We start from the raw sequence: 26012 nt of genomic DNA, 5'->3' as shown, positions 1-26012 counted from the left end.
TCATCTTGGGATTTGTCCCTGAAAGTGTGACAACACGCTACACATGCACTGCATCTTATAAACCAACTTTGCATCCTGTTTCCTTTTCATATACATTTCCTTGTTTCTCTGGTATATCACATTGTCCACCTCATTTGTCACTCTTCAAATATAGTCAGGCAGCATCTTGCACAAAATAAAGTCCCGTGGGATTTTTGGTATGAAAGCAAACCACCATGCCAGACTCTTCAAGTGGACCCTAATAGCTTTAATAAAAACCCCTAATAGATTAATAAAAAGCTTGGTGACACTCTGGGAAATGGTGCGGACGTGTATTTTGAACACATTTAACATTTTTTGAAGAATGACTATTTTACGCCGCTTAAAAAGTGACATAATGTCACCCTGACCCCTCCATATACCACCAATTTTGTCATATTTGGGATCAAATTGACCGGCATGAACCTCTGCATACTCATAGGTCATTTATTCGTCAATATATGAGCCATATCATGAATAAATCACACAAAAATCAAAATTTTGACCATATTCCAACTTCGGTTTCACAGTCTGCAGTTCACCAAAATACCTTTTTCTCAACATTGTGCTCACCAATCTGCTAATGAATAGTATTGCAACGTACCTATGTTATCACTTGTTCTTTTGATATTTTACACATATCATTCACTTGATAATTCAACGAGATATCCCTCAAAATGTAACCCTACCCCCGAGTTCATACGTATGCATAAGTCCCATGGCAGTCAGCTCTCATCCAAAGAGCTCGTCGCTGTCATCATCGTTATCGTGTTCGTCTGGTACTTCATCCTCGTCGTCATCGGTTGAGTGGTGCGAATTTTCGCAGTTGTCTTCCAGACTGGAACATCCACACATGTCTGTGCAGTTGAGTCCTGCTTTCACGCAGGTGCATCGTCCTGTTTGACATCTCAACTTGGAACAGTTGCATTTCACGAAATGAATAACAGACTTTGGTGCTGGGAGTTGAGTGGTCATGACTGGAACCCATTTTGCCTCCTCAAGTTTCCAGCCATAGTTTTGTGGTGATGGAATCTGTCCTGTGGGTTTGGTGTCGTGTCATTGAACCACATGATGGCTTGGAAGTGGGCACGACTGATGGCTTGTTCGAGGGCATCACGTGTTGGAGGGAGTTTCTCGGACTGGCATTGTTTCTGTGAAAACATCCACCATCTGAATTTATCTATCTTGGTGAGCAGTGTTTGAGGGGCATACACTGAGCAGATGAACGTTTCGATGGAGTTCAGTGTGTCAGTACTCAAGTGTGATGTTGTTCCCAGGGATCCAAGTGCAGTAATGACCTCATCGCTGGCATGTTGGAAAGCCTTCCAGAAAGCCATTTTGCCTTTTCCGGCGAAACTTCTGGGGTTGTCTGCTCCACTCAGAGCATGGAGTCCTGGCAAAGCTGCTACTTGAATCGGTCGCAGAGATCGGTAAATCATTTGGAGGGGAACAGTGCAGCACTTTTGTCCTGTCCCTGTAACAAAAGTTGTGTTCCTGCATAAGACTGGATACCGACGAAGTGCCAGAATGAAGACATCGGTGTCTGGGGAGTGGATGGCAATACTGGATGCACCATGACTGGTTGCATCGACAGCGTGCAAGAGGAGCTTAGTGTCTGCTTCCTCTTGGTCACATTGGAGGTATGCCATGTTTGTATAAGTTGATTTGCACTGTGATCCTCATGCCACGACCATGTGCTTCCCCATGGCATTTGCTCTTTCCAAAATCTTCTCAGCAAAATAACCAGTTAATGCCAGCTTCGTCTTCACACTCTCCAGTAATTGCTTCATCGACACCTTGGCTATGTTTGTAGTGTCTGTGATGTGATAGGATACCACGGGCTGGCTGCCTTGCCATCTATCACGAGTGGCTATCTTCAAAGAAGAGGAAACATCATAGCGGTCAAAAACCAAGTGAATTTCATCACCTTTCCTGTATTTCTGCAAGATCCATGTCATAAAGTGCTCTGCTCACTCTCTGCAGTTCTTAATGTGGTCTGGCTTCTCCAGAGATTGCAGTTCTGCCATGGCATCCAATAGAACCACTTCCAGGAGAGACGAGTCGTCATCCTGCTCTGTTCTTGTACTGTCTTGAACCGATGGCATGATGACATCAGACATAGCAGTGTCTTCAGCAGTTTTCTCCAAAACCGCCATCAAACTGCTTTTGTTTTGGCAGTGCAGCATCGTGCCTTCCGCAGCAAAGAGAGACCTTGGGACAACTGAAAGTTCATACTGTCCTATGATTTCTGCGATGTTCATTTCGGGCCTCGATTTTAATACCAATAGCATGCGAGCGAACAGACTTCTGTGTTCTTGCAGCTCGACTATTTTATCACCTACAGTCACTTTAAGACGTTTTCCTGTTGTCTTCCAAGTCTTCAGCTGGCATTTCTTCATTGGAGCCCACAGATTTACTGTTGTCGTTGTGATGCGGTTTGCAACGAATGCCTCAAATAGAGCTTGGCCGACCTTAGGTTGTGTGATGAGGTCTTGCGGGGGCATTCTGGATGGGTCACGTTGTTAGCAGATCTTATTGCAGTGAAAGTGTCTTGTAGGTCACCAATGTTGAGGATCTTTCCATCCAACATCATGCCTTCTGCGAGGCTCAGGAACTCAATTTCTGCTGCAACCTCAACTACAATACTGGCTTGAGGAACTTCTGATGATTTCTTGACATGCCAAACATTTGTTACATGAATTGCCCAACATTGCTTGTGGTATTTAACATCAATGGCATGCGTGTCTGTGGGGTTTATTGAAGTACTGAGTTTCACACGAAGCTGTTCGTCTCCACTTTTTGCAATGGCTTCCTTAAGAGAAACACTTGCATTTCCAGTGGCGAGTAGATGTAGTGAATTAGTACGTGTTGCTCCAAGATCACAGAAGAAACACAGGTCTCTCTTGTATGGGGTTGAATGAGAGCGTGTAAATGTAGTTGAGGCTTGAGAGGATTTTTCGTCATGGATTCCTTTGAATGATAATCGTTTCTCGTAGTGTACTTTTGCTCTGTTGAGCATTCCAGTATGAACAGTATTCTGCTGACATTTCCTGTGCCATGATGCAGATTTTTCCTGCAGGTCCTGGCTGGAGACATTTCCAAGTCGCCGGCTGATTTCGGGAAAGTCTCTGTCACCGTACTGAGCTCGCTCTCTGATACAGAATAATATCTTCTCGTAAGCACTGGGACTCTGAACTAATGTTGCGGCACTTTTTGTTTGGCAAATAATACACAAGGAATAGTCAGTGTCTACTCTCACAACTTTCTCTGGAGGAAATACAGTTTTTGTGGCTGACTCCATTTCGATGTTGATAAGGTGATGTATTAGAATGTGGAAGCATTTGTTAGCAATAGCAGAATACGCAATAAGCCGTCACTGGGTACACGAGAGGGATAGTTTGCTGGAGTTCCAATGTAGTGTCTACAAACTACCGATGACCCTTTCTGTTCTTTTCAGATGTTCTGCTGCATCTGAAAAACATAACAGTGAAAAACATAAAAGTATGTTTTTATACAGAATCAGCTATATTGCATTTAATATATCATCTTGTGGCTCTTCAGCAGCATCACATCTGAAAGAGAGAAAATGCTTATATTCGTGGATACCATGGTTACTATAGTCATATGGGAAGACTACCTCAACCTAATCATCTACAGTAGGATTTGTGGCGTGTGTTTACAAAATCATGCATCCAAATTTACAGATGTCGGAAAGAGTAACCTTCCGATTCATTAGGGGGTAGGGTTACATTTTGAGGTATATCTCGTTGAATTATCAAGTGAATGATATGTATAAAATATCAAAAGAACTAGTGATAATATAGGTACTTTGTGATACTAATCATTAGCAGATTGGTGAGCACAATGTTGATAAAAAGGTATTTTGGTGAACAGCGGACGGTGAAACCGAAGTTGAAATATGGTCAAATTTTGATTTTTGTTTGATTTATTCACGATATGGCTCATATATTGACGAATAAATGACCTATGAGTATGCAGAGGTTCATGCCGGTCAATTTGATACCAAATATGACAAAATTGGTGGTATATGGAGGGGTCAGGGTGACATTATGTCATTTTTTAAGCGGCGTAAAATAGTCATTCTTCAAAAAATGTTAAATGTGTTCAAAATACACGTCCGCACCATTTCCCAGAGTGCCACCAAGCTTTTTATTAATCATGAGGGTCCACTTGAAGAGTCTAGCATCGTGGTTTGCTTTCATACCAAAAATCCCACGGGACTTATGATGCTACCTGACTAATACTTACGAGTGGAATCACAACGGACACACAAGCACACACTTTTAATTAATTGTATATTTTCGGCTGCTCCTAAAATATAATATAATTTTAAGAATTACTTTAAATGCGAACTCAACTCAAACCAACAATGTACCCAGGAAAAGGAGCCAACTGCAAACGTAAAAGATAGATCGAACACTTCGTGTTACTTGGTCCGTTGCTCGTCAGTTCCGCGTTGTATCATAGCTGGGTGTTTTTTTTTAATCAAAGCCGGACGTCTTGCTACCCAGTCATCACGCCAGCAATTATAAAGTGGCAGTTCTAGTTAATTATTATTCCTATTGTTATTATCATGAACTTCACTCCTTTTCTATTCCCCAAACCCCACACTCTGTCTGTTCAACATTCAGTCCACATCGACAACCTGCATACTGTGATCAAAAACCTTGAAGGTAAGAACATCCACACATACTCTGCTCTCCATTCAAAAAAAGAAGAGTAGTATTGAAATAAGGACTTTGGATTTGAGTACTTCACTCTCTTTTTTTCTTTGTCTCTTGACTTCTTGTCTTTCTATTCCGATTTGTGGTTTTGAGCAATTGCTTTGGGGGAAAACATGCACAAGTTGAACACTCAAATTACAAGCAAATGTCTTGCTTCATGCCTTGTTCTCTTCAACAACTGATTCTCTATATGGTGTAGTCTATGCATTGTACATAGCCACTCTTTCCCTGCGTGTGTTCATTCCGAACTTTTGCTTTCCAACTCATTCTCCATGTTATAGCTGACAAAGGCTAGCGGTGAGGCAGTCATTGCAAAGCAGCTCACTTCTCACTGAAAGATGTAACATGTTCCTTGGGCTGATCCCTGATCAGCTCAACTGCTCTGACCACAGTTTAAATCAAGCCTATCACTATCTAAACTTGTACAAGTTATAACTCATTGCTGAATGTCACAAAACTATTGCAATAAATGGTGACCAGAAAAAGTTAGTTGTATTTATTATAATTTTATCAAACACTAAAAATAGGTTTGAAATGAGGGGAAAGCCTGAGTTAGTTCTGCACAATCTCGAGAGAAGTTATAGATTCGTGATACTGTTAAAATACGGAGCTCGACAGTTTTGAAAGGTATACATTTAAAGAGATTGTTCAACATACCCACCCATGGAACATAAATCAACTGATCCAAGAACCAAAAACAGTGATTTTACTTCATCGCGGTCCATTCAAAACCTGTAGAGAGGCTCCAAGCATGGTCATTATCAATCGAGGATGTTTAACAGGAAGTGGCAGTTACTTGACACATAATCTATCTAAAATATAAAAAAGCCAATTCGTTTTTGGGCTCTGTATCAGGATGTCACAAAAGTTTTGTCAGTTTGTTTTTTTAACGACGACAATGAGACTTCATACCGGAGCTGAACGTGAAGTTTATTCATGAAAGAGAGTTCCGTTACAATCAATTCACTTCTGCCAACCAGTTACAAGCGCATTTACACCATTAAAAATAAAAATCTGAATTTCTGGAGTCTATAAACTGCTGGAAGGCAGTTTCAATTGGTGCTTGTTTGGAGAAGGATTTCATATGGAGGAAGCTGTCGAGGCATTGGAAAAGTGGGTAGTCTGTTGGAGAAAGGTCTGGTGAATATGCTGGTTGAGGGAGAACTTCGTACCCCAACGTTTTCAGTTTCTGAACTCACTTGAGCAACATGAGGACGAGAATTGTCATGGAGCAGGATTGACTCTCATTCTTTATCCATGGATGTTCCATGATCTCCTACAAAGCAAAACAATTCAGTATATCCAGATCAAAAAACTTGCATAATTATCTTCAGATGCCATCTCATTTGGTGATCAAGAACCACTTACTTTACTCCAACCAGGACTGCAAAAGTTCACCTTTGTGAACGATTGTTAATTCAAATTAAATATACAAAGCAGAAGCAGCCTTATAATCACACACCATCATTGAAATCTTCTTCGTTGGATCCATGCAGAGCATGGGTTTTGAAAAGCACAGTTCATTGGTATCCAACAGAAGTTAGTGGGAGGTTCATACTTGGAAGGTCATACTTGGAAGGATAATTCCTTGATGCCAGTTCCTGCATCGAGATCAATCTGTTAAATCCACCGATTAATTAATCACTTATGAAATGACATATGCTTGAAGAGTGCAATAAAGTTTCAAGAGCACTAGTCAAGGGTTGGCGAAAAAAAAAAAAATTGGTGGCAATAATATATTTGACCAGGAAATGAACCCACGACCATCTCCTCCATTATAACTGGTACGTATTTAAACATTTATAAACAGGTGTAGACAATGCTTTCATCTTTCAGTGAACTCCAAAGGATACTGTGCTTCACAATTCAGGGATTTTCGTATGATTGCTACACCAAAATGGCAGATTCAAACAGTGTTTGTTATTTTCATATCGTCAAAAGCTCGCAGAGGAGCGTTACTCAAATCGGGCACACCAACATGCATATAAACCAGACAACACTGGACCTGGATTCAGACAAATAGCCGGTGACCTTGGAGGAAGTGACCTCAGTCTGAAGCACCATGGTTGCCAGCAATGCCATCTTGTGACTTTGCCGTTCTCTCCGCAGTTGGTGAACCAATTTAGGTTAAATCCCACACTCCACATGGGATGCCAATCCATAGCACATATCTTTGCTGAATCCTCCAAATTCTGAGCATGCAGTGAGGAAGCAACCTGGAGAGTTTTAGTCTTTGGTGTGAAACGACGAGGTTCAGAATTGAACAGCTGACCTCCCAGACTGTGAACAGATAATCTAATCACAATGCCACTGAATCTGGTTACTCCAAGCTTCTTATTATTGTTGAAAATTGCATTAATTATCATTTGCTCAAGTTCTCATTCTGAATTTAGACAAAGGACGAGAAAAAAAACATGCAGTGAACAAATTGTCCAATCCCAGTGCTTTCTCCATTACAATGGTGATGTGCTCCTGTAAAATTATTGCTTCTTAAAACAATTAAAATTACTGTTCTTTCGTTCTTCTCACGATTTTTCTGATCTGTGCTGATGTTAAATCTGATGAAGATACTCCTACCTATGAATGACCATTATAGAGACATTCCCTTTGATCATTATTACAGAGATAATCACGATAGTTCAGACGATTGTGAGGAGGGAACACTGAACTTCATTATCTGCCACTGGAATGAGAAAGATCCCTCTATTATCGAGTGTAATAGAACCCCAAGAGCCCACACATCGACTGCAGGACAATTGCAGTCCTCGTCTGTTGAGCTCTGGAGCCATATATTCATATGTTCCCTTTTTTCCCCCAAACAGGAGATTGCCAGGCTGAAACACTAGTGAAAGCCTGAAGTCGGTGGCCTGAAGGGCACCAAGGTAATGATACATGATGTTCTCAAGCTTTTGGGGGGAAAACAGGTGAAGATAATATAAAGTGTGGAAGACAAGTTATTATTTCCAGAAAGGAATGTTATGCCTGCTTTATGTAACATGTATCTCCATTCCTTTGCAAAGTACTCTTTATTTACTATATTAGTCCCCTCCTGGTTTCACAGGATGGGACTATAGGTTTGCTTTCTGTCTGTCTGTCCCACCCTGTAGTGTTTCCAACTTATTCATGCTTCTGCTAACGAAGTCGCCTGAGGCATTATATTTTTGGGTTGTCCGTACGTCCATCCGTCCGAACGTCCATCCGTCCATGCTAATTTTTTGTTTTTTCTGCAAACGCTTCTTTGATTGACAAAAAGATTTCAGCAGTGGTGTGACTACTCATGTAGAATGTTTTAATAAGTATGACATCATTGGCCATGTGGTGTGGCAGCCATGTTGAAAAAACAAGGAAAAACTTTGGACCTCTGAATCTCCAAAAACGCATCATAGAAAAAATTGAAACTTGCCACATGTCACACACTTCACATGGGAAACTAGTGTGATTTTTTTGATGATGTCATCGGTGGCTTCATTATGACATCATAATTGCATCCGTCGAACACTTTATCCAATCATTATGAAAAATTTTGAGGGTCATCTTGGGCTAAATTGTAAGGGGCAAAAATTGATGATGGCATCGGTCACGTGGTTCAGCAGCCATATTTTTTAAAAATACAAAAACCTTCAAAAATCTTATTCTCTGAGCTGTGGATGGGCAGATTTGAGATAGCGCACAGTACATGTTTTGCCTAAAGTGAGACGAGCATATAGGTCTTCGATTCTCGGGATTGGATATTAAAACGATGAAGAACACTTGTTCACAGTCATTTTATTTTCTCCACATATGCGGATGAATTGGTCCAATCTTATGACCGGAACAATGGGTGCCACCCACTTGACATATAGAACTGGTTCAATGATCCCCAGACTTTCAAGATGATCCAGTTGCTTGTCAATTTGCTCCGACAGGGCAGAATGGACTGGGCAGGCTTCCATGCTCATCCTTGAAGACATCTGGATAAGTACTCAGCACATTTTCGAGTGCGTTTGCAGCCGTAGGGGAAATGTTGGCTGCCCATAGTTGATGGATGCTTTTCCACTTCAGCCAAATTTTGCTCAACCAATTCGTGCCTCAAACAGTTCCTACCATTGTTGACCTCCATTTGCAATGATTGATTGTTGACAACAACCACGGTGAGAAAAGGGACCCGCTTATCATGATAATTTATATGAAACAGTTCACATGATTCTGAGTTATTGGAAACAGAGCTCACCTGATCAATCTCAGGTTCCTCAGAACTGATAAACTGATGAATCTTTTTGACAGCAGCTTTGTCTGTTTACAATTTGTGAGTGATGCAAGCTGGAGCAATATGGCCAGTCTTTGAACTAAAATGGCAGGTTGCATCTTTGAACCGACACGTCTCCGGATGGTGCATTCCGGAACCATTTGTTGCGGGTGAGTGACTGAGCTGGCCTCTGATGAGGAGACTTGTTCCAACATTTTGGCTCATCATTATGTAGCCGATTCACAACAAGGCTGGTACCGGACAAATGAGTAGCCCTGGTACTTGAAAAGCATTGCTTTCAGCACTTTCCATGGAAATAGCAGTTTCTCTCGCATTTTGGAAGTCAGTATTCCCAGCAAGTAGACATCTATGAGTGCGGTCATCGGATGTGCCAACAGCCAACAGATCAAGGAGCTTGTCGTCAATCGTATCCAGAACCTCACACAGGTTTAACAGTTTTGTTTGGTGTGCAATGAAGTCTGCAATCCACTCTGCTTGCTGCTGTGTGCACAAGTAGAAATTGAACCGGGACAGGATGACTGAAGGGGATGGATTGCAATGTTCCTTCAAAGAGGACGGCTGGTTGGATGGCTGGTTCGCAAAGGGGTCGATGCCGACTTTTTGAAAGTTAAGTTTCCGGTTGTTATTTGTCACATATTAACTGTTTATTTTCTTACCGACAATGTTTACTGTGTGTTCTGAATTTGGTTTTGTTTCAAAAATTGTGCTATATTGTGAGTTTTCGTCGATCTTGTCTTATCGGGTTTCCTTGAGGCCTACCTGTCTTTCCCATCTAGGTGTATGATCGTTTTTTTGGGTCGCCGAAATAGGTGACCCTTATTGTCAGTAATTCTGTCTGTATGTTTGGATGTTTGTTTGGATGTTTGTTCATTTGTCATCAGCATAATTGGTAGTAAACGTGGGTGGATTTTGACCAAACTCGGGTGGTAGCTACATCTTATGACCTAGTGCTTTGGAAATTGTGATGGTTTCTCGGGACACTTTGGTTCCCGAGCAACAACCGAAAAACCTTCAAAATCGTTACCGTTCACCCGAAATCAATTCCGAAAGCCATTATCCCACGTAGGGTTAGGAAATTTGGCAAGAATGATCTACAGGTGATGTTCTATCAAATATATTCCGGTTTTTGTGATATATGTAAGACTTTACTCGCAGCGCCCCCTCCAATTAGGGTATGCGTGAAAATTGGCGAAAATTGAAGGCCCCCAAGCGACCAGGTGAGTGCATCGATACGAATGAAACTTTGCAGGTTCATGGTACTCAATGAGTACTACAACTTTGCCTCAGGACATATTGACCGATTTCGCTTTGGTCAGGGGTCAAAGGTCAATTACTGCAAAAATCGATAATATGCGAGAGCTGAAGGTGCCTTCGCGCCAAATGCTACTACTCCTAGGGTTATGGTCGGATGGTCATGAAAATTCACACTAATCGTCTGGAACACATTGTGCACAAAGGATCGAGCCGGATTTTCTATTTAGATCTTTGTTCACCCACAACACCCCCTCGAACATTGGGGATTTCCGATTTCAAACCGCATTTTCGGTACTTTTCATTCAAATGGATACCGAGTAGTTATGAGCAGATGGAACTGGATGAGATTTGATATGCATAATCTTCAGGTGATTCCCTATCCGCTATATGACATCCATTTTGCTCTATATCTTATAGTTTCCATGCTCGGCGACCCATCGCCGCCTACTGGCTCGTATTTGTATTTTCTCCCGATTACCATCAGTCCCTATTTTCCCCACTTTTCCCACCACGGCCCATCTATTCCTTCCGAATACACCATCTGGTGGTTGTCTTAAAATTAAAAATATATATAACAAAAAAAACTAAAACCCTTTCTCCCTCCATATCCACGAGCACTGATCCTTCTTCTTCCTCCTCACACCCTCTTCTTTCTATTTGAGCTGACCAACTCTCTCCATAACCTTCACCATTTCTTCCTACAACCCCCCATTCCCGAATCTTACCTAATCTTCAAAAATCCATCAAAAATTAATAATTTTCGTTGCATCCTTTCTAACTACACACCTCCCGACACGACGTGTCTCTCTTCCCCTTCCTCTTCCTGTTACTTTTCATTGACCCATCAGTTTCACTCTGCATTTGCCGATCCAAATTCACCATTCACCTCACGATTTTTATGTAAGCTTTCCTTCACCTAATCTTATGCAATCTTTTTCAAAAAGAATAATAATAATAAATAAATAAAATAATAACAAAAACAGTCTCTTATAATGCTTCAACTTCCTCTTTCACATGTGTGGTTCTCATTACTGTATCATAATTCACAACTCTTTTTCTATTTCAACAGACTGCCCTCAATTCGACCTTTCCTTCATTCCTTGTCTGAAAGTCCAACTGTCACAATGTCCATTCTCTTAATTTGCCTTTATTACATCCCTCAATAAATGTCTTTAATTGCATTTCTGAACTAAAAATAAAAAACCCAGTTTGCAATGCATGTTTACTTTCCATCAATCATTATGTTTTTTTCCGACTTCAGTGTCAATTCACCACTCTCACCCCTCCCTTTCAAAGCAACCATCACACTCTTTCCCCTCCAAGCTTCCCCTTCACCTTTCTCCCTCAGCCCTCCCCACTCACACTTCTCCCACCATTCACCCCCCTCACTCGTCCTTCTCAAAGTTGCCCCACCTCTCATCCACAAAGCTTCCTCCTTTCGCTGCCCTCTCTCCTCCATATCATCACTCCATCCCCTCAAGTCCTCAACTTCCTTATTCCCCCTCTCATGACTCCCCACTGTACCTCAACCCAGCACCACAGAGCCTTTTCTCCTCCTCATCTTCCCCCCTCCCCTAGCTCATCTGCAATCCCCCACACTCTTTCAACAACTCTCCTTACCTCCTCCCCCTCCTCCCTCATCCTACACTCCCCCTCCCCTCCCATCCCCTGCACCCAAAGCCTCCTCCCCTCCCTCTTCATTAACAGAGTGGACCTCAAACATCCGGGACCTTCACTCAAACCTGACAGATATTTCCATACAGGTTGCCACTGACAAACCAGACATAATGTGCCCAACAGAAACTTTCCTCCTTCAAGACATCTCTGACTCCCAAGTATCTCTCCCTGGTTACTTCCTCCTCCGGTATGACAGACCTGAGCCTCGTCCTGGTGGAGGAGTTGCTCTCTTGATCGAAGGCTCTATTCCTCACTCTCCACACACTGCCCTCATCCCCCACACCCCAGGAATATCTCTGGCTATGACTCCCCCTTCTCCTACCTCATGTTTATATGTGTACTGTACCATCCACCAAACTGTGACGACTCCATTTACACGTCACTATCCGAAAACATGGACCAACTTATATCTTCTCATCCGAACTCTCTTCCTCGTATGTGGTGACTTCAATTGTCATCATGCTAGTTGGCTAGGTGTGGGTACATCTCTCACCTGCCATGGCACTTTAGCAAAAGACTTCTGCAACTCATTGGAATAACTCAATCGGTCAACTTCCCGACCCAGATCTCAACCAACGGTACTCTATCTCTTCTGGATCTGAATTTGATAAATGTCCCTGAAAATATCTGCTGTTCTTCCCCGCTCCAATCGGTTCTTCTTCTCTTGACATGGCTTCTCTTCGAAATGAAGGCTTCTCTTGACATGCAATATTACTGCAGCTACATCTCACACATATCTCTCAGACCGGCAAGCAGCAGCCTCTTCACTCTCTGCAGATCTGGATAAAATCATAAAGTGGTCCAACACCTGGAACATGTCTTTCAATCCTGACAAATCTCACACTCTCACTATGTCTCTCCGAAAGGACCGTTTGGAACCCCCCCCCCCACTTTCGACTTTCTCAATAATCCCCTGGAAGAAGTCCTCTCATTTAAGCTTCTGGGTCTCACTATCTGCCATGATCTTTTCTGGGAAAGCCACATTTCCAACCTGGCCTCCAAAGCCAGTCGCCGACTGGGAATCCTCCGTCTTGCAAAGTCCTTCCTCGGCCCACCTGAGCTCCTGACCACATACAAAGCTTTTGTCTGCATCTTGATGGAGTACTGCTCTCCACTCTGGGCTGGTGCTCCTGCCTCTCACCTTTCTCAGATTCACAGTGGAAATGAAGGCATTTTGGATCTTTGGCATCTCCCACCATGAGGCTGAGTCTTTGGGCCTCTCACTGTCTCACTGTCTCACCGCAGGCAGGTCGGTGGTCTTTCTGTCTTATACCGTCTCCTCTCCGGTCTCGCCCCCGGCTCTGTCTACGTTATGTCCCCACCATATTTCCACAGGGCACTCAAGGTCCACCAGCAACCCCCTTCTGGTAAAACTACCAAAATCACGAATCACTACTCACCTTCAATCTTTCATTCCTCTTTTTCCCCACCTTTGCAACAAACTCCCACACCTTCTTCAATCCCACTCTTCCCTCCAGGTCTTCAAAACAGCTGTTCACCACAATCTCTTATCTTCCCCCATTCCAAAACCATGATCTTTCTGCTCGTGTTAATCCACCCCAAACCCACCTCCTTCAAATTCCCTGCCTTCCTTCCCGAAAGTTCCCTGTCGTGTAAGGTCCTGAAAGTCCCTGTAATGTCCATCATGTATTCCCCGTGTTCCCCGCCCCATCCCTCACCCTTCTACATATCTCCTGATGTCTGTTCCCCACTATTTTGTCCTTCCCTCTCCCGCCCCTCTTGTCTCGTGCCCCACTTGCTATGCGTCGCGTGTTAGCTCTCATAAGAGCCTCGACAAGGTATACAAAAAACTAACTCCTGGATTGCCCGAGGATGAATCAGGTTTTAACGACGGTGAATGCCTCTCCCCAATATATAGACAGGAAGTCGGCCTTCATCCAGGCTTCCGTCACAATGCCACTCAAAGGAGAAAGATGACCGCCAAGAATACGTGTTGAAATCTCCCCCATGATGGTCGAATTCATTGATATGGCCTAAAGAAGTCGTGCTCGAGATGTTTATCCTTGTCGCCATGTCATACATCTGGACAACCCGACAGATGAGGATCCATTTTTTTTTTTGCTCACAAAATTCTCACCCAGCTTTACTTAGGACCGTGCCATCAGACCCTGATGGAGACACCCCGGAACTAAAGCAGCTGTCACGGTGTCAGTGTAACATGGGGAAACTTTGCACATCCATACATAACACTGATTCTTCTTCTTTTCATATAAAAGCGGCGAGGCTCAGCTCAAAGCAATGTTTCTGTGCAACATGTCATACATTGTTACATCCTCGATACATGAAAACATTTTCATGGATGCAATTTATGTTGATCCGGGGACGACATATGATGTCAAGAAGCTTCCATTTCTGAAGGCACCATTCCACACATGCACAATAAAAGTGGAAGGGCAAAAAAACTGTCCTTTTTGTGTCACTTACCTCAACATTCATGTCATTTCAGATCTGTGGATGATTGGGGCCATGTTCCTCTTCTTGGGGTTTTTCTCTGTAAGGTGTGACAGGTTACACATGTGCTGAATCGTATAAACCAAGTTTGCAAACTTTTTCTTATTCATAAACATTGACTTGTGTCAAACGGCACCCGAGTCGGACCGAAAAGACTGATCAGCGCTTGTGATCAGTGAGAATCATGAAATGATGACGTCCTGGTAGGTCTCTGTTTCATCTCCTGAAAGCCACCCACGTGTGGAGATTGCTGCCAACAACAGCTTCCGCGTATAATGGAGATCAGATCTTACGCACGCGCATGTGCGCACGCTCGCACGCACACACACACACACACACACACACACACACACACACACACACACACACACACACACACACACACACACACACACACACACACACACACACACACACACACACCTCCAGGAATTGTGACCATAACCCCCTGTGCCACACCACCACTTGCTGATTCACAGAAGGTTCCTATGCCATATCCACTCATTACCAGGTTATAAGATCTTTGAGTTGTAGATGGCAGGATATATCTCAAAATTAAATAGGCATCCTGGCTTGGTTGCGGTCTGCGGGAACCCCTCCTCCCCCTCAAAACAAAACAAAACTTCCCACTGCGTAAAACAGTCAGCTTCTCCACGACTCACCATGGCATCAGTCAACTTACATGGATTTAGATACTAGAAGTTCCAAACCTGCAACAAATAGTTACAAACCCTCTGCTCTTCCCCCTTGTGGGGAAACTTAGCTAAATTTAGCATAACAATTGTGCATTTTGTGAGGAAAGCACCAAATTTGGCACACTTGTAGCCTATCATATTATGAACAGATTTGGATATTGGACCATCTAAAAATTTTTGATGGCAGTGGAAAATGGCTGCCACAGCCATCAGCGGCTGAATCTGAGATGGCCCAATATCCAAATCTGTTGATAATATGTTAGGCTCCTCGTGTGCCAAATGTGGTGCTTTCCTCACAAAATGCACAATTGTTATGCTAAGTTGCCCCACTACTCCCCCCCCCCCAAAAAAAATTTCCGGTCCTCTAACCATTCCTCACCACATACTCCTTGATAAGCACCTATTTCATGTATTTCTCTCTCGTGTGCTTTCAAATCGGGTTTACACATTACTCCCTTCTTTTACTCTAAGGAACCGAAACCGTTCAAGAAAAAAAATGACAATGGCTTGAGCATGATGCATTGTCACTACAAACAAAGGGAAAACGAATATGATGCAAACTAGTATGAGCACAGAAAGGGAGCATACCCACCATTTAGTTACAATTTCCATGATTGCCAAGGGAAAGAGAGTCAAAGTATAAAATGTGCTTCACATGCAGGTTCCACTATAAAGCACGCGGTCGTTTCAAAGGGGTACATGAAGTCGCTTGCCTGCATCTGGAATCATTCACTTGTGAATATGATGGTGCTTTTCATATATAGGGTAGGCCATTGTTTTTCTCATGCAGATACCCTTTCCAAATTCCAGTTTGCTGCCATATACTAAACTGCTAAGCGATTGATTTGTTTGCATCTAATCTGCTTTGAGGAGGGATGGGTATATACACGTGATGAAAAAAGATGCACCACTCAGTTTAAAAAGTACAATCTCGTGGTGGATAACCATATGGGACCGTTTTGCACAAACGTGAAGCAAAACACACATATCCCCCAGGAAACGACCAATCACCTTGCAAGAATTCAAAATCCATTACCTGTTTTTGCATGGTCTCATCAGTACTCTGCTCTTCGCGCGAACGTTCTTCATCTTCCCGTTTTCGCTTTTCTTTCCGACAGTTCCCTGCCATTTCCATTTTGAGAACATTGCTTGGATCGCTGACTTGCCCACCTCTCTTTAAGGATTGCTCTGTTTGGTGATTTAAAGAGCTATCACTCCGTTCTTTCTTTTCCTCTTTTGATTTCTTGTCTTTCTCTTCCGATTCATGGCTTTCAACTATTCCTTGGAGGAGAAAGATGCACAAGTTGAACACTCAAATCACAAGCAAATGTCTTGCTTCATTGCTTGTTCTTTTCAATAACTGATTCTCTACATGGTATAGTCTTATGCATTGTACATAACCACTCTTTCCCTGCTTGTTCTCATTCCTAACTTTAGCTTTCCAACTCATTCTCCAGGTCAAACCTGACAAAGGCTAGCAGTGAGGCAGTCATTGCAAAACAGCTCACGTCTCACTGGAAGATGTAACCTTTGCCTTGAGCCGATCCCTGATCAGCTCAACTCCTCTGACCACAATTTCAATGCAATGTAACACTGTCTAAGCTTGGAAAAGTTAAAACTCAAATTGCAATAAATGGTGACCAGAAAAAGTCAGTTATATTTACGACAATTTGACAAATACTAAATATACGTTTTAATTGACGGGAAAGCCCGAGTTAGTTCTGCAATCTCCGGACAAGTTAAAGGTTAGTGATCGTGTGACAATTGCTCGACAGTTTGGAAAGTATACATAGAACGAGAATGTCTTACATACCCACCCATGGAACATAAATCAACTGATCCAAGAACAAAAAATGGTGATTTCACTTCATCGCGGTACACTCAAATCCTGTCAAGAGGCTCCAAGCATGGTCATTATCAATTTAGGATGTTTATCAGGAAGTGGCAGTTACTTGAGACAATGTTGGTAAAAGAGAATGCTAAAAGAGTGTATGTGAAAATCATGGAAGATCAGAGTGATTAAGCAAGAGTTTACAAGGAGTTTTTGGCACCCGCTTGATCGGCCAAATGCTGCGGCCCGCAAGGCACATAATAACCCTCACATCGATGGCACAGGCATTTGCACTCATCCACGGGGAATGTCAGTGGTGACGGAATGCAGATGCTCAACCAAAAGGGAAAGCAAAGTGGACCTCATTTCCAACTCTGTCACAAACAAACTCAAGTACATGAGCTCCTTCCTGATGCATCACCAGCCGGCCCGATCCTAATGCTGATGCCGTAAGGCACAGCTGACTCAAAATTGATCCCATCACCCGACGTGGAGCGACACATAGCCCAGGCCAACAACGTTTATAAACAGCAGAATGACAGCCAAGGCAAAGCATCAATCGGTACCTTTGTATTTACAAAGACGTTTGCCTGGTGCTTCATCCACATCCACACTCTTGAAGTCACGTGCACGTTTCTTAGGCCCACAATGCTCATTGTTCACCCATGGATGCTCCAAGATCTCCTACAAGGCAAAATAATTGGGTATATCCAGATCCAGGAAATTGCATCATTACCTTTAGACGCTGTCTCATTTGGTGATCAAGAACCGCTTACTCCACAAAAAGTGAACTTTTGCGGTCTTGGTTGAATGATTGTTAATTCAAATCAAATATACAAAGCAGAAGCAGCTTTATGATCACACACCGTCATTGAAATCCTCTTCGCTGGATCTAAGCAGAGCATAGATTTCAAAAGCGCAGTACACTGATATCCAACAGAAGTGGGTGGTTTATAGTCGTAACGATAATGGTTTGATCCCAGTTCCTGCAAAGAGATCGATCTGTTAATTCACCAATTCATCAGCCACTGTCCAAATCCGCAGTTAGCGGAGCAATTAAGGTTAAATTCCACACTCCCCCACGGGATGCCAGTCCATGGCATACATATTTGCTCTATCCTCTAAATGCTGAGCATCCAACGAGGAATCAGCATGTACCATTTTTAGTCTTTGGTTCAGAATCGATCTGTCGACCTACCAAACATTGAGCGGATGATATAATCACAATGCCTCTGAGTCTGGTCACTCCAAACCTCTTCTTATTGTTGAAAATTGTTCTTATTATTTGCGAATTTTTACATTCTGAATTTATATCAGGGATACAAAAAAAACAAAACATGCAGTGAACAGATTGTACAATCCTACTGCTTTCTCCATTGCAATGCTAACGTGCTTCCGTGGAATGATTGTTTCTTCACAGTTACTGTTCTTTCATTCTTGCGATTTTTACTGATCTGAGCTGAACACACTCATAACTATGAATGACCATGACAGAGACATTCCCTTTGATCATCATGACAAAGATCATCGCGATGATTCGGACGATTGCGAGGAGGGAACACTCACCATCATCGTCTTGGAACGGAATGGGAAAGATCCCTCCAGTAACACGTGCAAGAGAACCCCAAGAGCCCACACATCGACCGCAGGACCATTGTAGCCCTCGTCTCTGAACATCTCTGGAGCCATATAGTCAGTCGTTCCTCTTTTTCCAAACAGGAGTGTGCCAGGCATAAACACACGTGAAAGGCCGAAGTCGATGACCTTTACGGCACCAAGGTCATTATACATGATGTTCTCGAGCTGGTAGTGTGGGGAAAGCAGATGAAGATAAAATCAAAGTGTGGAAGATATGATGTTTGCATTTTCAGAAAGGAATCTTAGAAGTGAAGGTTACATTCGTACAGCCAATATGCTGATGCGACACAACACCCACAACCCAGAATATCAATATCTCAAGATACCCAGGCACCACAAGCAAACGTTGCCCAAAAGTTACTGAATTAAATTATTTCCTTTGCAATTCAAAGTCTACCTTCCATTTCTGCCTACGTCCCTGTAGCTTCGATGAACTGGTGAAATTCCATTACACTGTTGCTGCTCTCACCACCTTCCCAGCAAGATCATTCAATACATCAATATAATGACTGTGATTCAATGAATCAACAACATCTTCACCAAACCATCAGGACATGTTGCAAAGTCTCGTGTGGTTATCGCAACCAGAAATCAATACATGGCAACGACATTCAACTTTTGGAGAAAACTTTAATTGTCCACAGACACAACTCAGTTTGTGGAATTCTCCAGTTTTTGCCTGTTATTTTGCGATATAATCTATGATGACATTGTACAGTTGCATCTGTGATATCAACCCCCCACAGAGTTAATTGGGACATATTTGTTGAACGTTTGGATTACTGCTTCGAAGCGATTTGGTATGTCAGATGAGAAGCAGATGAGAAGCAGATGAAAGCAGTCCTACTGTTGGTATGTGGTGCCCAGGCATCCACGTTGTTGAAAAATTTGACCATATCCACGTCCATCAGGGAACTGAAATATTCCAAACTCCTGGAAGTTCTATTGGATCACTGCAACCCATACCCCATCAGTCATTGTTCAACATTTCAATTTCTTTATGAACCATCAGGCAACAGGGCAGTGAATTTGCAAATTTGTTCCTGAACTCAAGAAACTCTCAAATTTTTTGCGAGTCCTGCTCCTCATTGGTGTCGTGGACAATCGCATAGGTTGAAGCCTGCTAGACAAACGGACATTAGAATTCACGACAGCCAATGACATTCCCATTGCTATTGCCATTGCCATGGAGGGTGCGGACATAAACGTTGCTGACATCGGCATCACTCTTCATCCGGTCAGGCTCAGACAAACCTCACTGTCATCGGGTCGATCATCACAGCAACAGAAAAATAAACCCACAGGCCACATGTCCACCATCAATGAACTATGCCAGCAACATGTTTTAGTGCATACCAAGGACAAGGCAGCAGTACAAAGACATCTCATGAGTTCTGTGTTGCATGTCGAAAAGGCAAGCTTCACTTTTGGTGACACCTCTAAGATGTAAGATATAATTTACGTCATTTCTGACAGCAAAGCTGAACCTCTGCTAGTTCTCATCAGTAACGACATTTGGAAATGCAGATCGACACCAGTGCCACTGTTTCTCTTGTCAGCTGAGCTGCTTTCACCAACCTGTGGAATGAACCTGACCAACCTGAACTGCGCCAGGCATCCTTTCTGCTCTCTACCTACACAGCTGAGCAGATCAAACCATGTGGAACATACGATATTACCTTCTCTTGTGGCAATCGTTATTAGTCTTGCCCTTCATGGGATGCAAGACGATTGGAATGCCCTTGTCTGTGAATCTGTGTGTGCCTGTCTGTCTGTCTGTCTGTGTATGTCTGCATCTCTATATTTTCGATTTAAAAATGTTTTTCTCTGCAACCGCTTGTCCGATCAATGCAAAACTTTAAACATCGGAGCAACTCTTCATGGAGAAAATGTTTTGTTGCCAACTCTGACATCATAGGTCACGCGGTATGGCAGCCCCATTGGATTAAAGGAAGAAAATTCGACATAATTTTCTCCTAAACCATCTGTGGGGGAAAAATTTATATTAATGTATTTTAAATTGTAACAAATGGAGTTTCAGAAATGTAACTTTTATGCTGCAAATTGAATTGGCTGTCATTTCTGGCCAAAAGACTTTTGCCCTAAATGATAAGAAATGTGTTGTTCTGGAGCAGAGTGACCGAGCTGATAAATGAACCTTTGCTTAGAAAATGTACAAAGTGGCTTTTTGTCGAAAGGACACGTCTACAGTCTGGGTGAATATCCCCCAACCTCTCTCTCATGGAAGTATAAATATTTTGAAAGGCACATTGTTCTCAGTACTATCACGTGAGGAAGTATAGTTTCTCAGTGGCTCGTACTCCTTGGAACTGACCAAGTACCAAGTTAGAATAAAACTCTCTGATGTAATGTAGAAGTGAATTGAATCGGGTTGGTCTAACTGTTAACTAAAATAAGAATAAATGAAATAGAACCAAATAATATTGCAATCAAATGGGGATTCTTAAGTTCATTGTACAAAGGTGAGAAGTGTATGGTGTATAATTAGGAAATAAATTGTTTCACAAGGAAGGACTTGTGTGGACATCAGTTTTATCAGTGTCGATAGGGTTTTTGTAGGATTTTATAATCAAATCGGACAAACGTTAAACTCTGTCTGAAGTCAAATAGGATTCCACAATCGACCAGTTAGAATCCTTCAGGAGGACAACGATCACAACAAGGTGGGTTAAAAAAATCCACATCAGTTGGCGCCGAGACTCGGATTCGAACCAACGTTGGTGCGGTGCTCGTGACCGGAGGTGCTTAATCTGCCGGAGGCAGTGCCTGGAGGAACGACAAGTGCTTGAGCGAAGGTAAGGGCGAGCGCTCTCAGCAGGTAACGCATTTCGAACAAAGAAAAGTTCATTGTCAGATAATTTTATTGAGAGAAAGAAGAGTATCTGGCGGAGAGAGTCCATTTTAAAGTAAACAATAAGTACTGTAGTTGTTTTAGAAAAGTGCTGGAGAAGAAGAGGAGTCAGATGACAAGAAGAGGCTCGTTGAGGAGCCAAATGCGTAATTAAATAGGCATGATGAAGCGACATGCCACTTGTTTGCATTGATACGGACCGGCTGTGAGAGAGACGCCGAGGCCACGGCTGAGACGCCGAGATAGGGTTAAAATAGATAAACATTGTAAGTTACCTGTTTGTAAGAGTTTTAAGAGTTACTTTTTGTTCATTGAACTCACTGGAAGTTTGTTGGCAGTGAGGTTGTTATATTATATTGTATGGAGGTTTTACGGATTTGTAAATGCAATGATTTGCACGAAACGTTTTGTGGAGTGCAGGAGATGATTAACCAGCTGGGAGCATGGTTGGTGATTTGCATTGAGATGCGATGTGTTACTGAGAGTAAAAATGAAACTTGTGTGATTCCAATATTCACTGCAATGAAACGTGTTCTGTTGGGATTTTGACGATATTTTAACTCGTGCTGAGTTGAGCTGTGGGTCTGTTTGAAATGGCATGTTATACATTCTTTGCGTTGCATTTCCACGCGAAGGTCGCAAACTACACTGTGTGAGACCCCCTCCACTCGATCTGTGGGGGGTGGCATATCTTTACACTGAGTCTTTGTTTGAGCCTTTGCTTTAGGTGTGAAATTCGATTCATATGCAGATTCAAGAGGATGAGATAGAAATGTGATTGGTATTTGTCACGTGATCACACGCGAGTCTATGAGATGCAATGCTGTTTAGTGTATGTGTTGAAGCCATGACAGAGTAATGCTAAACTGTGGGTTTTGCATGTCAGAGTTTTTTTTCCTTTTTCTTCCCACTGGATGTGGAGAGAACTTCCTGTTCCTCGTTCCTTGATGTTTGTGGCGCACCCTCTCTACTGAATGTTTAAAGTGAAGTCCATTTAGGCAAAAGTGTTGAAGTTTTATTTTACAACCATCGGGATTTTGAATAAATTGTGAAATAACAATTGTGAATGTGGATATACTGTATGTGATTTAAATGTAGAAACGTGATTTGGAATGATTTTAATGATTTGATGATGTTTAGCACGTGGGGCGATTCGCAGATAATAGATGATTCCCTCGGATGGACGTTGAAATTTTGTTTTATTCGTCTACGAATGTTGAGGTTACCTGAACTTGTGCTGGGAAGGCAATGGCAAACAACCCAGTGTAACCATTTGATCGATTCAGTCAAGGTAAATTCATGATTTAATTGGATAGATGCTGAAGATTAAATTTTTCATTTATGGATTTTAAAAGGAAATATTTTGTTTTGACCAAAAAGTTGTTTAAGAGAGTTTGGATGTTTATTAGTCTGAAGTTTAAGATGCTTTTCCAAGACTGGGATAAAGATTGTGGAGGGTGAAGCTGCATGTGTAGACAGAGTGTTTGAGCTGCAATTTAAACGATATTCGCCTCATAACAGATTTGACAAGTGATTTGACAATTTTTGAACAACTGTTTAAAATGATTTATTTGTTTTGATAAAAGAAAATGGATTCGTAATTGAGAAGGTCGGAGGAAGTGATAGATGGTTTGTGTATGTGAGTTGGAAAAATGGCAGCATGTTTGCTGTTTTGGTGAGAGAGAAGTGGATAGATGGAGAAATGTCAGAGATTTAAAATGTCGATGGAAATAGCAAATGAGATGGACGTTTTGAGTATACGTACAACTGGGATTTCTGTATATTTTAGCATGTTGTTTTGGGAAATAACAAGGAAAGGGATTAAAATATTGATATGACATATAATGCAAGTTAAATGCTTCCATAAGAATCTTTGTTAGTCTTGTAGAACTACATGTGCCCATGACGTTTATTGATTGGTGTTTACTTGATGCTTTGTTTGTTTCGGAGTGTTGAAAGCAGTCTTTGAAGCAATGTACGATTTCATCTAAATGAAGTTTCCACACAAAGATTGGACGATGGGAGAAGCCAGATTTGGGTGATTGAGCATTCAACACATGATTATCCCTCCCCTTCCTGAGGAGATAAGATGGAGCAATGTGGGAAAAGAAAGAAAAAACCCACTGAGGAGAAGGTTGAGCAAAGTCTTAACGTCGGCGTTGTGTGGTGCCTGCATGGAGGAATGTTCTCAGCCACACTCTCGATTGCCGCTCTGCAAATACATCGTGAACTTGCTGTGGTTGCTTCAATGTACGACAGGCCTGGAGTTCCACACTGCGCTCCTTCAACCCAGTGTCCGGCCCAAACTTGTACTTGCCCACATCTACCTTCTCCTCAGCTCAAGGAGTGCTTCGATTGTGTTTCCCGTTGGGTGCCGCTCTATCCACACCCTGACCTGTTTATCTTCTGACTTCGGGTAGCATGTTTCCAATGTGTGACACATGCTGATGAACAGGCCATAAATTAAATGGAAACTCACTCATTTTCTGATATGAGCACACGCTGCCATTGTTGATTGAACTTGAATAATGGAAATCTTTTCTCCTTCAGGAATGGGACATGGTAATCATGTGTAAGAAAAATTATTCAAATTTTCCTTAAAAAAAAACGGGGGAGTGTGGGGGAAAAATTTATATTAATGTATTTTTAAATTGTAACAAATGGAGTTTCAGAAATGTAACTTTTATGCTGCAAATTGAATTGGCTGTCATTTCTGGCCAAAAGACTTTTGCCCTAAATGATAAGAAATGTGTTGTTCTGGAGCAGAGTGACCGAGCTGATAAATGAACCTTTGCTTAGAAAATGTACAAAGTGACTTTTTGTCTAAAGGACACATCTGCAGTCTTGGTGAATATCCCCCAACCTCTCTCTCATGGAAGTATAAATATTTTGAAAGGCACATTGTTCTCAGTACGATCACGTGAGGAAGTATAGTTTCTCAGTGGCTCGTACTCCTTGGAACTGACCAAGTACCAAGTTAGAATAAAACTCTCTGATGTAATGTAGAAGTGAATTGAATCGGGTTGGTCGAACTGTTAACTAAAATAAGAATAAATGAAATAGAACCAAATAATATTGCAATCAAATGGGGATTCTTAAGTTCATTGTACAAGGGTGTGAAGTGTATGGTGTATAATTAGGAAATAAATTGTTTCACAAGGAAGGACTTGTGTGGACATCAGTTTTATCAGTGTCGATAGGGTTTTTGTAGGGTTTTGTAATCAAATCGGACAAACGTTAAACTCTGTCTGAAGTCAAATAGGATTCCACAATCGAGCAGTTAGAATCCTTCAGGAGGACAACGATCACAAGGTGGGTTAAAAAAATCCACATCACATCCAACGAAAAAAATTGAAATGTGGAATATGTTATCAACTCCCCATGGGGTACATTGCATGATAAAGATGACGTAATCGGTGAAGTAGTCTTCCAGAAATGATTGATTGAATTTAAATCCTGATCCAAAATGGTCTTCTCTGAAACGACTTGTCCGATCGATGTGAAACTTTAAACATGGGAGAGACTCCCGATGGAGAATATTTTATTGCTAACTTTGATGTCATAGGTCACATGGTATGGCAGCCATATTGAATTAAAGGAAAAAAGATGGACGTAAATTTCTCTAAAACCGCTCAACAAAGAAAGTTGAAACTTGGCACATGTCATCAACTTCCCATGGGGTATCTTGGGTGATAATGATGATGTCATCGGTGAAGTGGGATTCCAGCAATAAATGGTTGAATTTAAATCTTTATCTGAAAAACCTGAAACTTCTTATATCTGATCGATGACCAGGTGTGAGTGAAGAATGAAATTTATGACTTTCATAATCCATGCCAATAAACTATGTGACATAATCGGGTGCATGGATGATATGGGTATATGCGCTATAATAGAAGTGGGCCATAACAGGAGCGTGCTCCATTTTTGATGGTATTTTTGTTCAGAATGAATGCGCGAGGAGAGACTATGCGAGTGCCGTTCTAATTTCAACTTGTCTTTGATCATCATCCTTGGAAATTATTCAGTAGGAACTGGCTGGAGGTAATCAAACTCAACTGGTAATCAGGTTTGCACAGTCAATGCATCAAAACTACTTAAATAAAGGGACCTGTGACCTGTCCCAGGTATCAGGGACCCGTGAAAGGAAGTCGTTTTGTTGCATGCGATGCTGAGGAGGCAGTGTATGTAATTTATAGATAGGATAGTCAGGATAATATTGTATGCGGAATTGCATCTTGTTTGTGGGTGGGGCCAGGTGAGGACTGTACATCACAAAAAGGCACACGTCACATGCTTAAAAAAGGCCGTGATGATATCTCAAGCCAATGTGTACAAGCCATGATGACGTGATGTGCTGTCGGGCTCAGAAGCATGGAAAGACATTTATTTTTATTGGGGCCGCCCTGTGGGCAGGATGGCCTGGAGGAGGACTTCACCCAGAAGGACATGGAGGGGTCGAGAGAAAGGGCACACAAGAGCTCCCTGCATGCCAGAGGACTCGAGGGTGAATGAGAAGCGCAGAGAGAGAGAGGGTCACGAGGGCTTGCTCTGGGTGCATGTC

At 42.2% G+C, this 26012-nt stretch overlaps 1 protein-coding gene and 1 long non-coding RNA gene across 7 annotated transcripts in view; one reads left to right on the top strand and one right to left on the bottom strand.

Moving 5' to 3' along the window:
- Positions 1 to 5675: 5675 nt before the first annotated feature.
- The window catches only part of LOC147028970 (MAP/microtubule affinity-regulating kinase 3-like), a 40030-nt gene continuing 19693 nt past the window's right edge, over positions 5676 to 26012 (bottom strand). Inside the window, exons 8-14 of one of the 6 annotated variants that reach the window (XR_015057785.1) lie at positions 18505 to 18741; positions 17805 to 17924; positions 17505 to 17622; positions 16144 to 16388; positions 14386 to 14452; positions 6226 to 6364; positions 5676 to 6039 (exon numbers count right to left, since the gene is read on the bottom strand). Coding sequence is in view for 5 of the 6 variants with exons in the window: in XM_085879857.1 (XP_085735983.1) it covers positions 16024 to 16388; positions 17505 to 17622; positions 17805 to 17924; positions 18505 to 18741 (840 nt within the window). In the remaining variant the exon portion in view is untranslated. Of the gene's footprint in view, positions 6365 to 14385; positions 14453 to 15450; positions 16389 to 17504; positions 17623 to 17804; positions 17925 to 18504; positions 18742 to 26012 lie in introns of those variants that run through there. The other 5 variants (XM_085879859.1, XM_085879860.1, XM_085879861.1 and 2 more) reach the window with 5 other exon arrangements.
- On the top strand, positions 6363 to 24611 carry LOC147028971 (uncharacterized). The gene is made up of 2 exons (XR_015057787.1): positions 6363 to 7645; positions 22608 to 24611. It is a non-coding gene; the product is annotated as an uncharacterized LOC147028971 (long non-coding RNA).

Source organism: Eptatretus burgeri, chromosome 4, assembly GCF_056783735.1.
Source record: "Eptatretus burgeri isolate ZD-2024b chromosome 4, Ebu_testis_v1, whole genome shotgun sequence".
In the NCBI taxonomy this organism is placed as follows: domain Eukaryota; kingdom Metazoa; phylum Chordata; class Myxini; order Myxiniformes; family Myxinidae; genus Eptatretus; species Eptatretus burgeri.
Note: the sequence above shows the minus strand (reverse complement) of the source record. Positions and strands in the feature narration are given on the sequence as shown.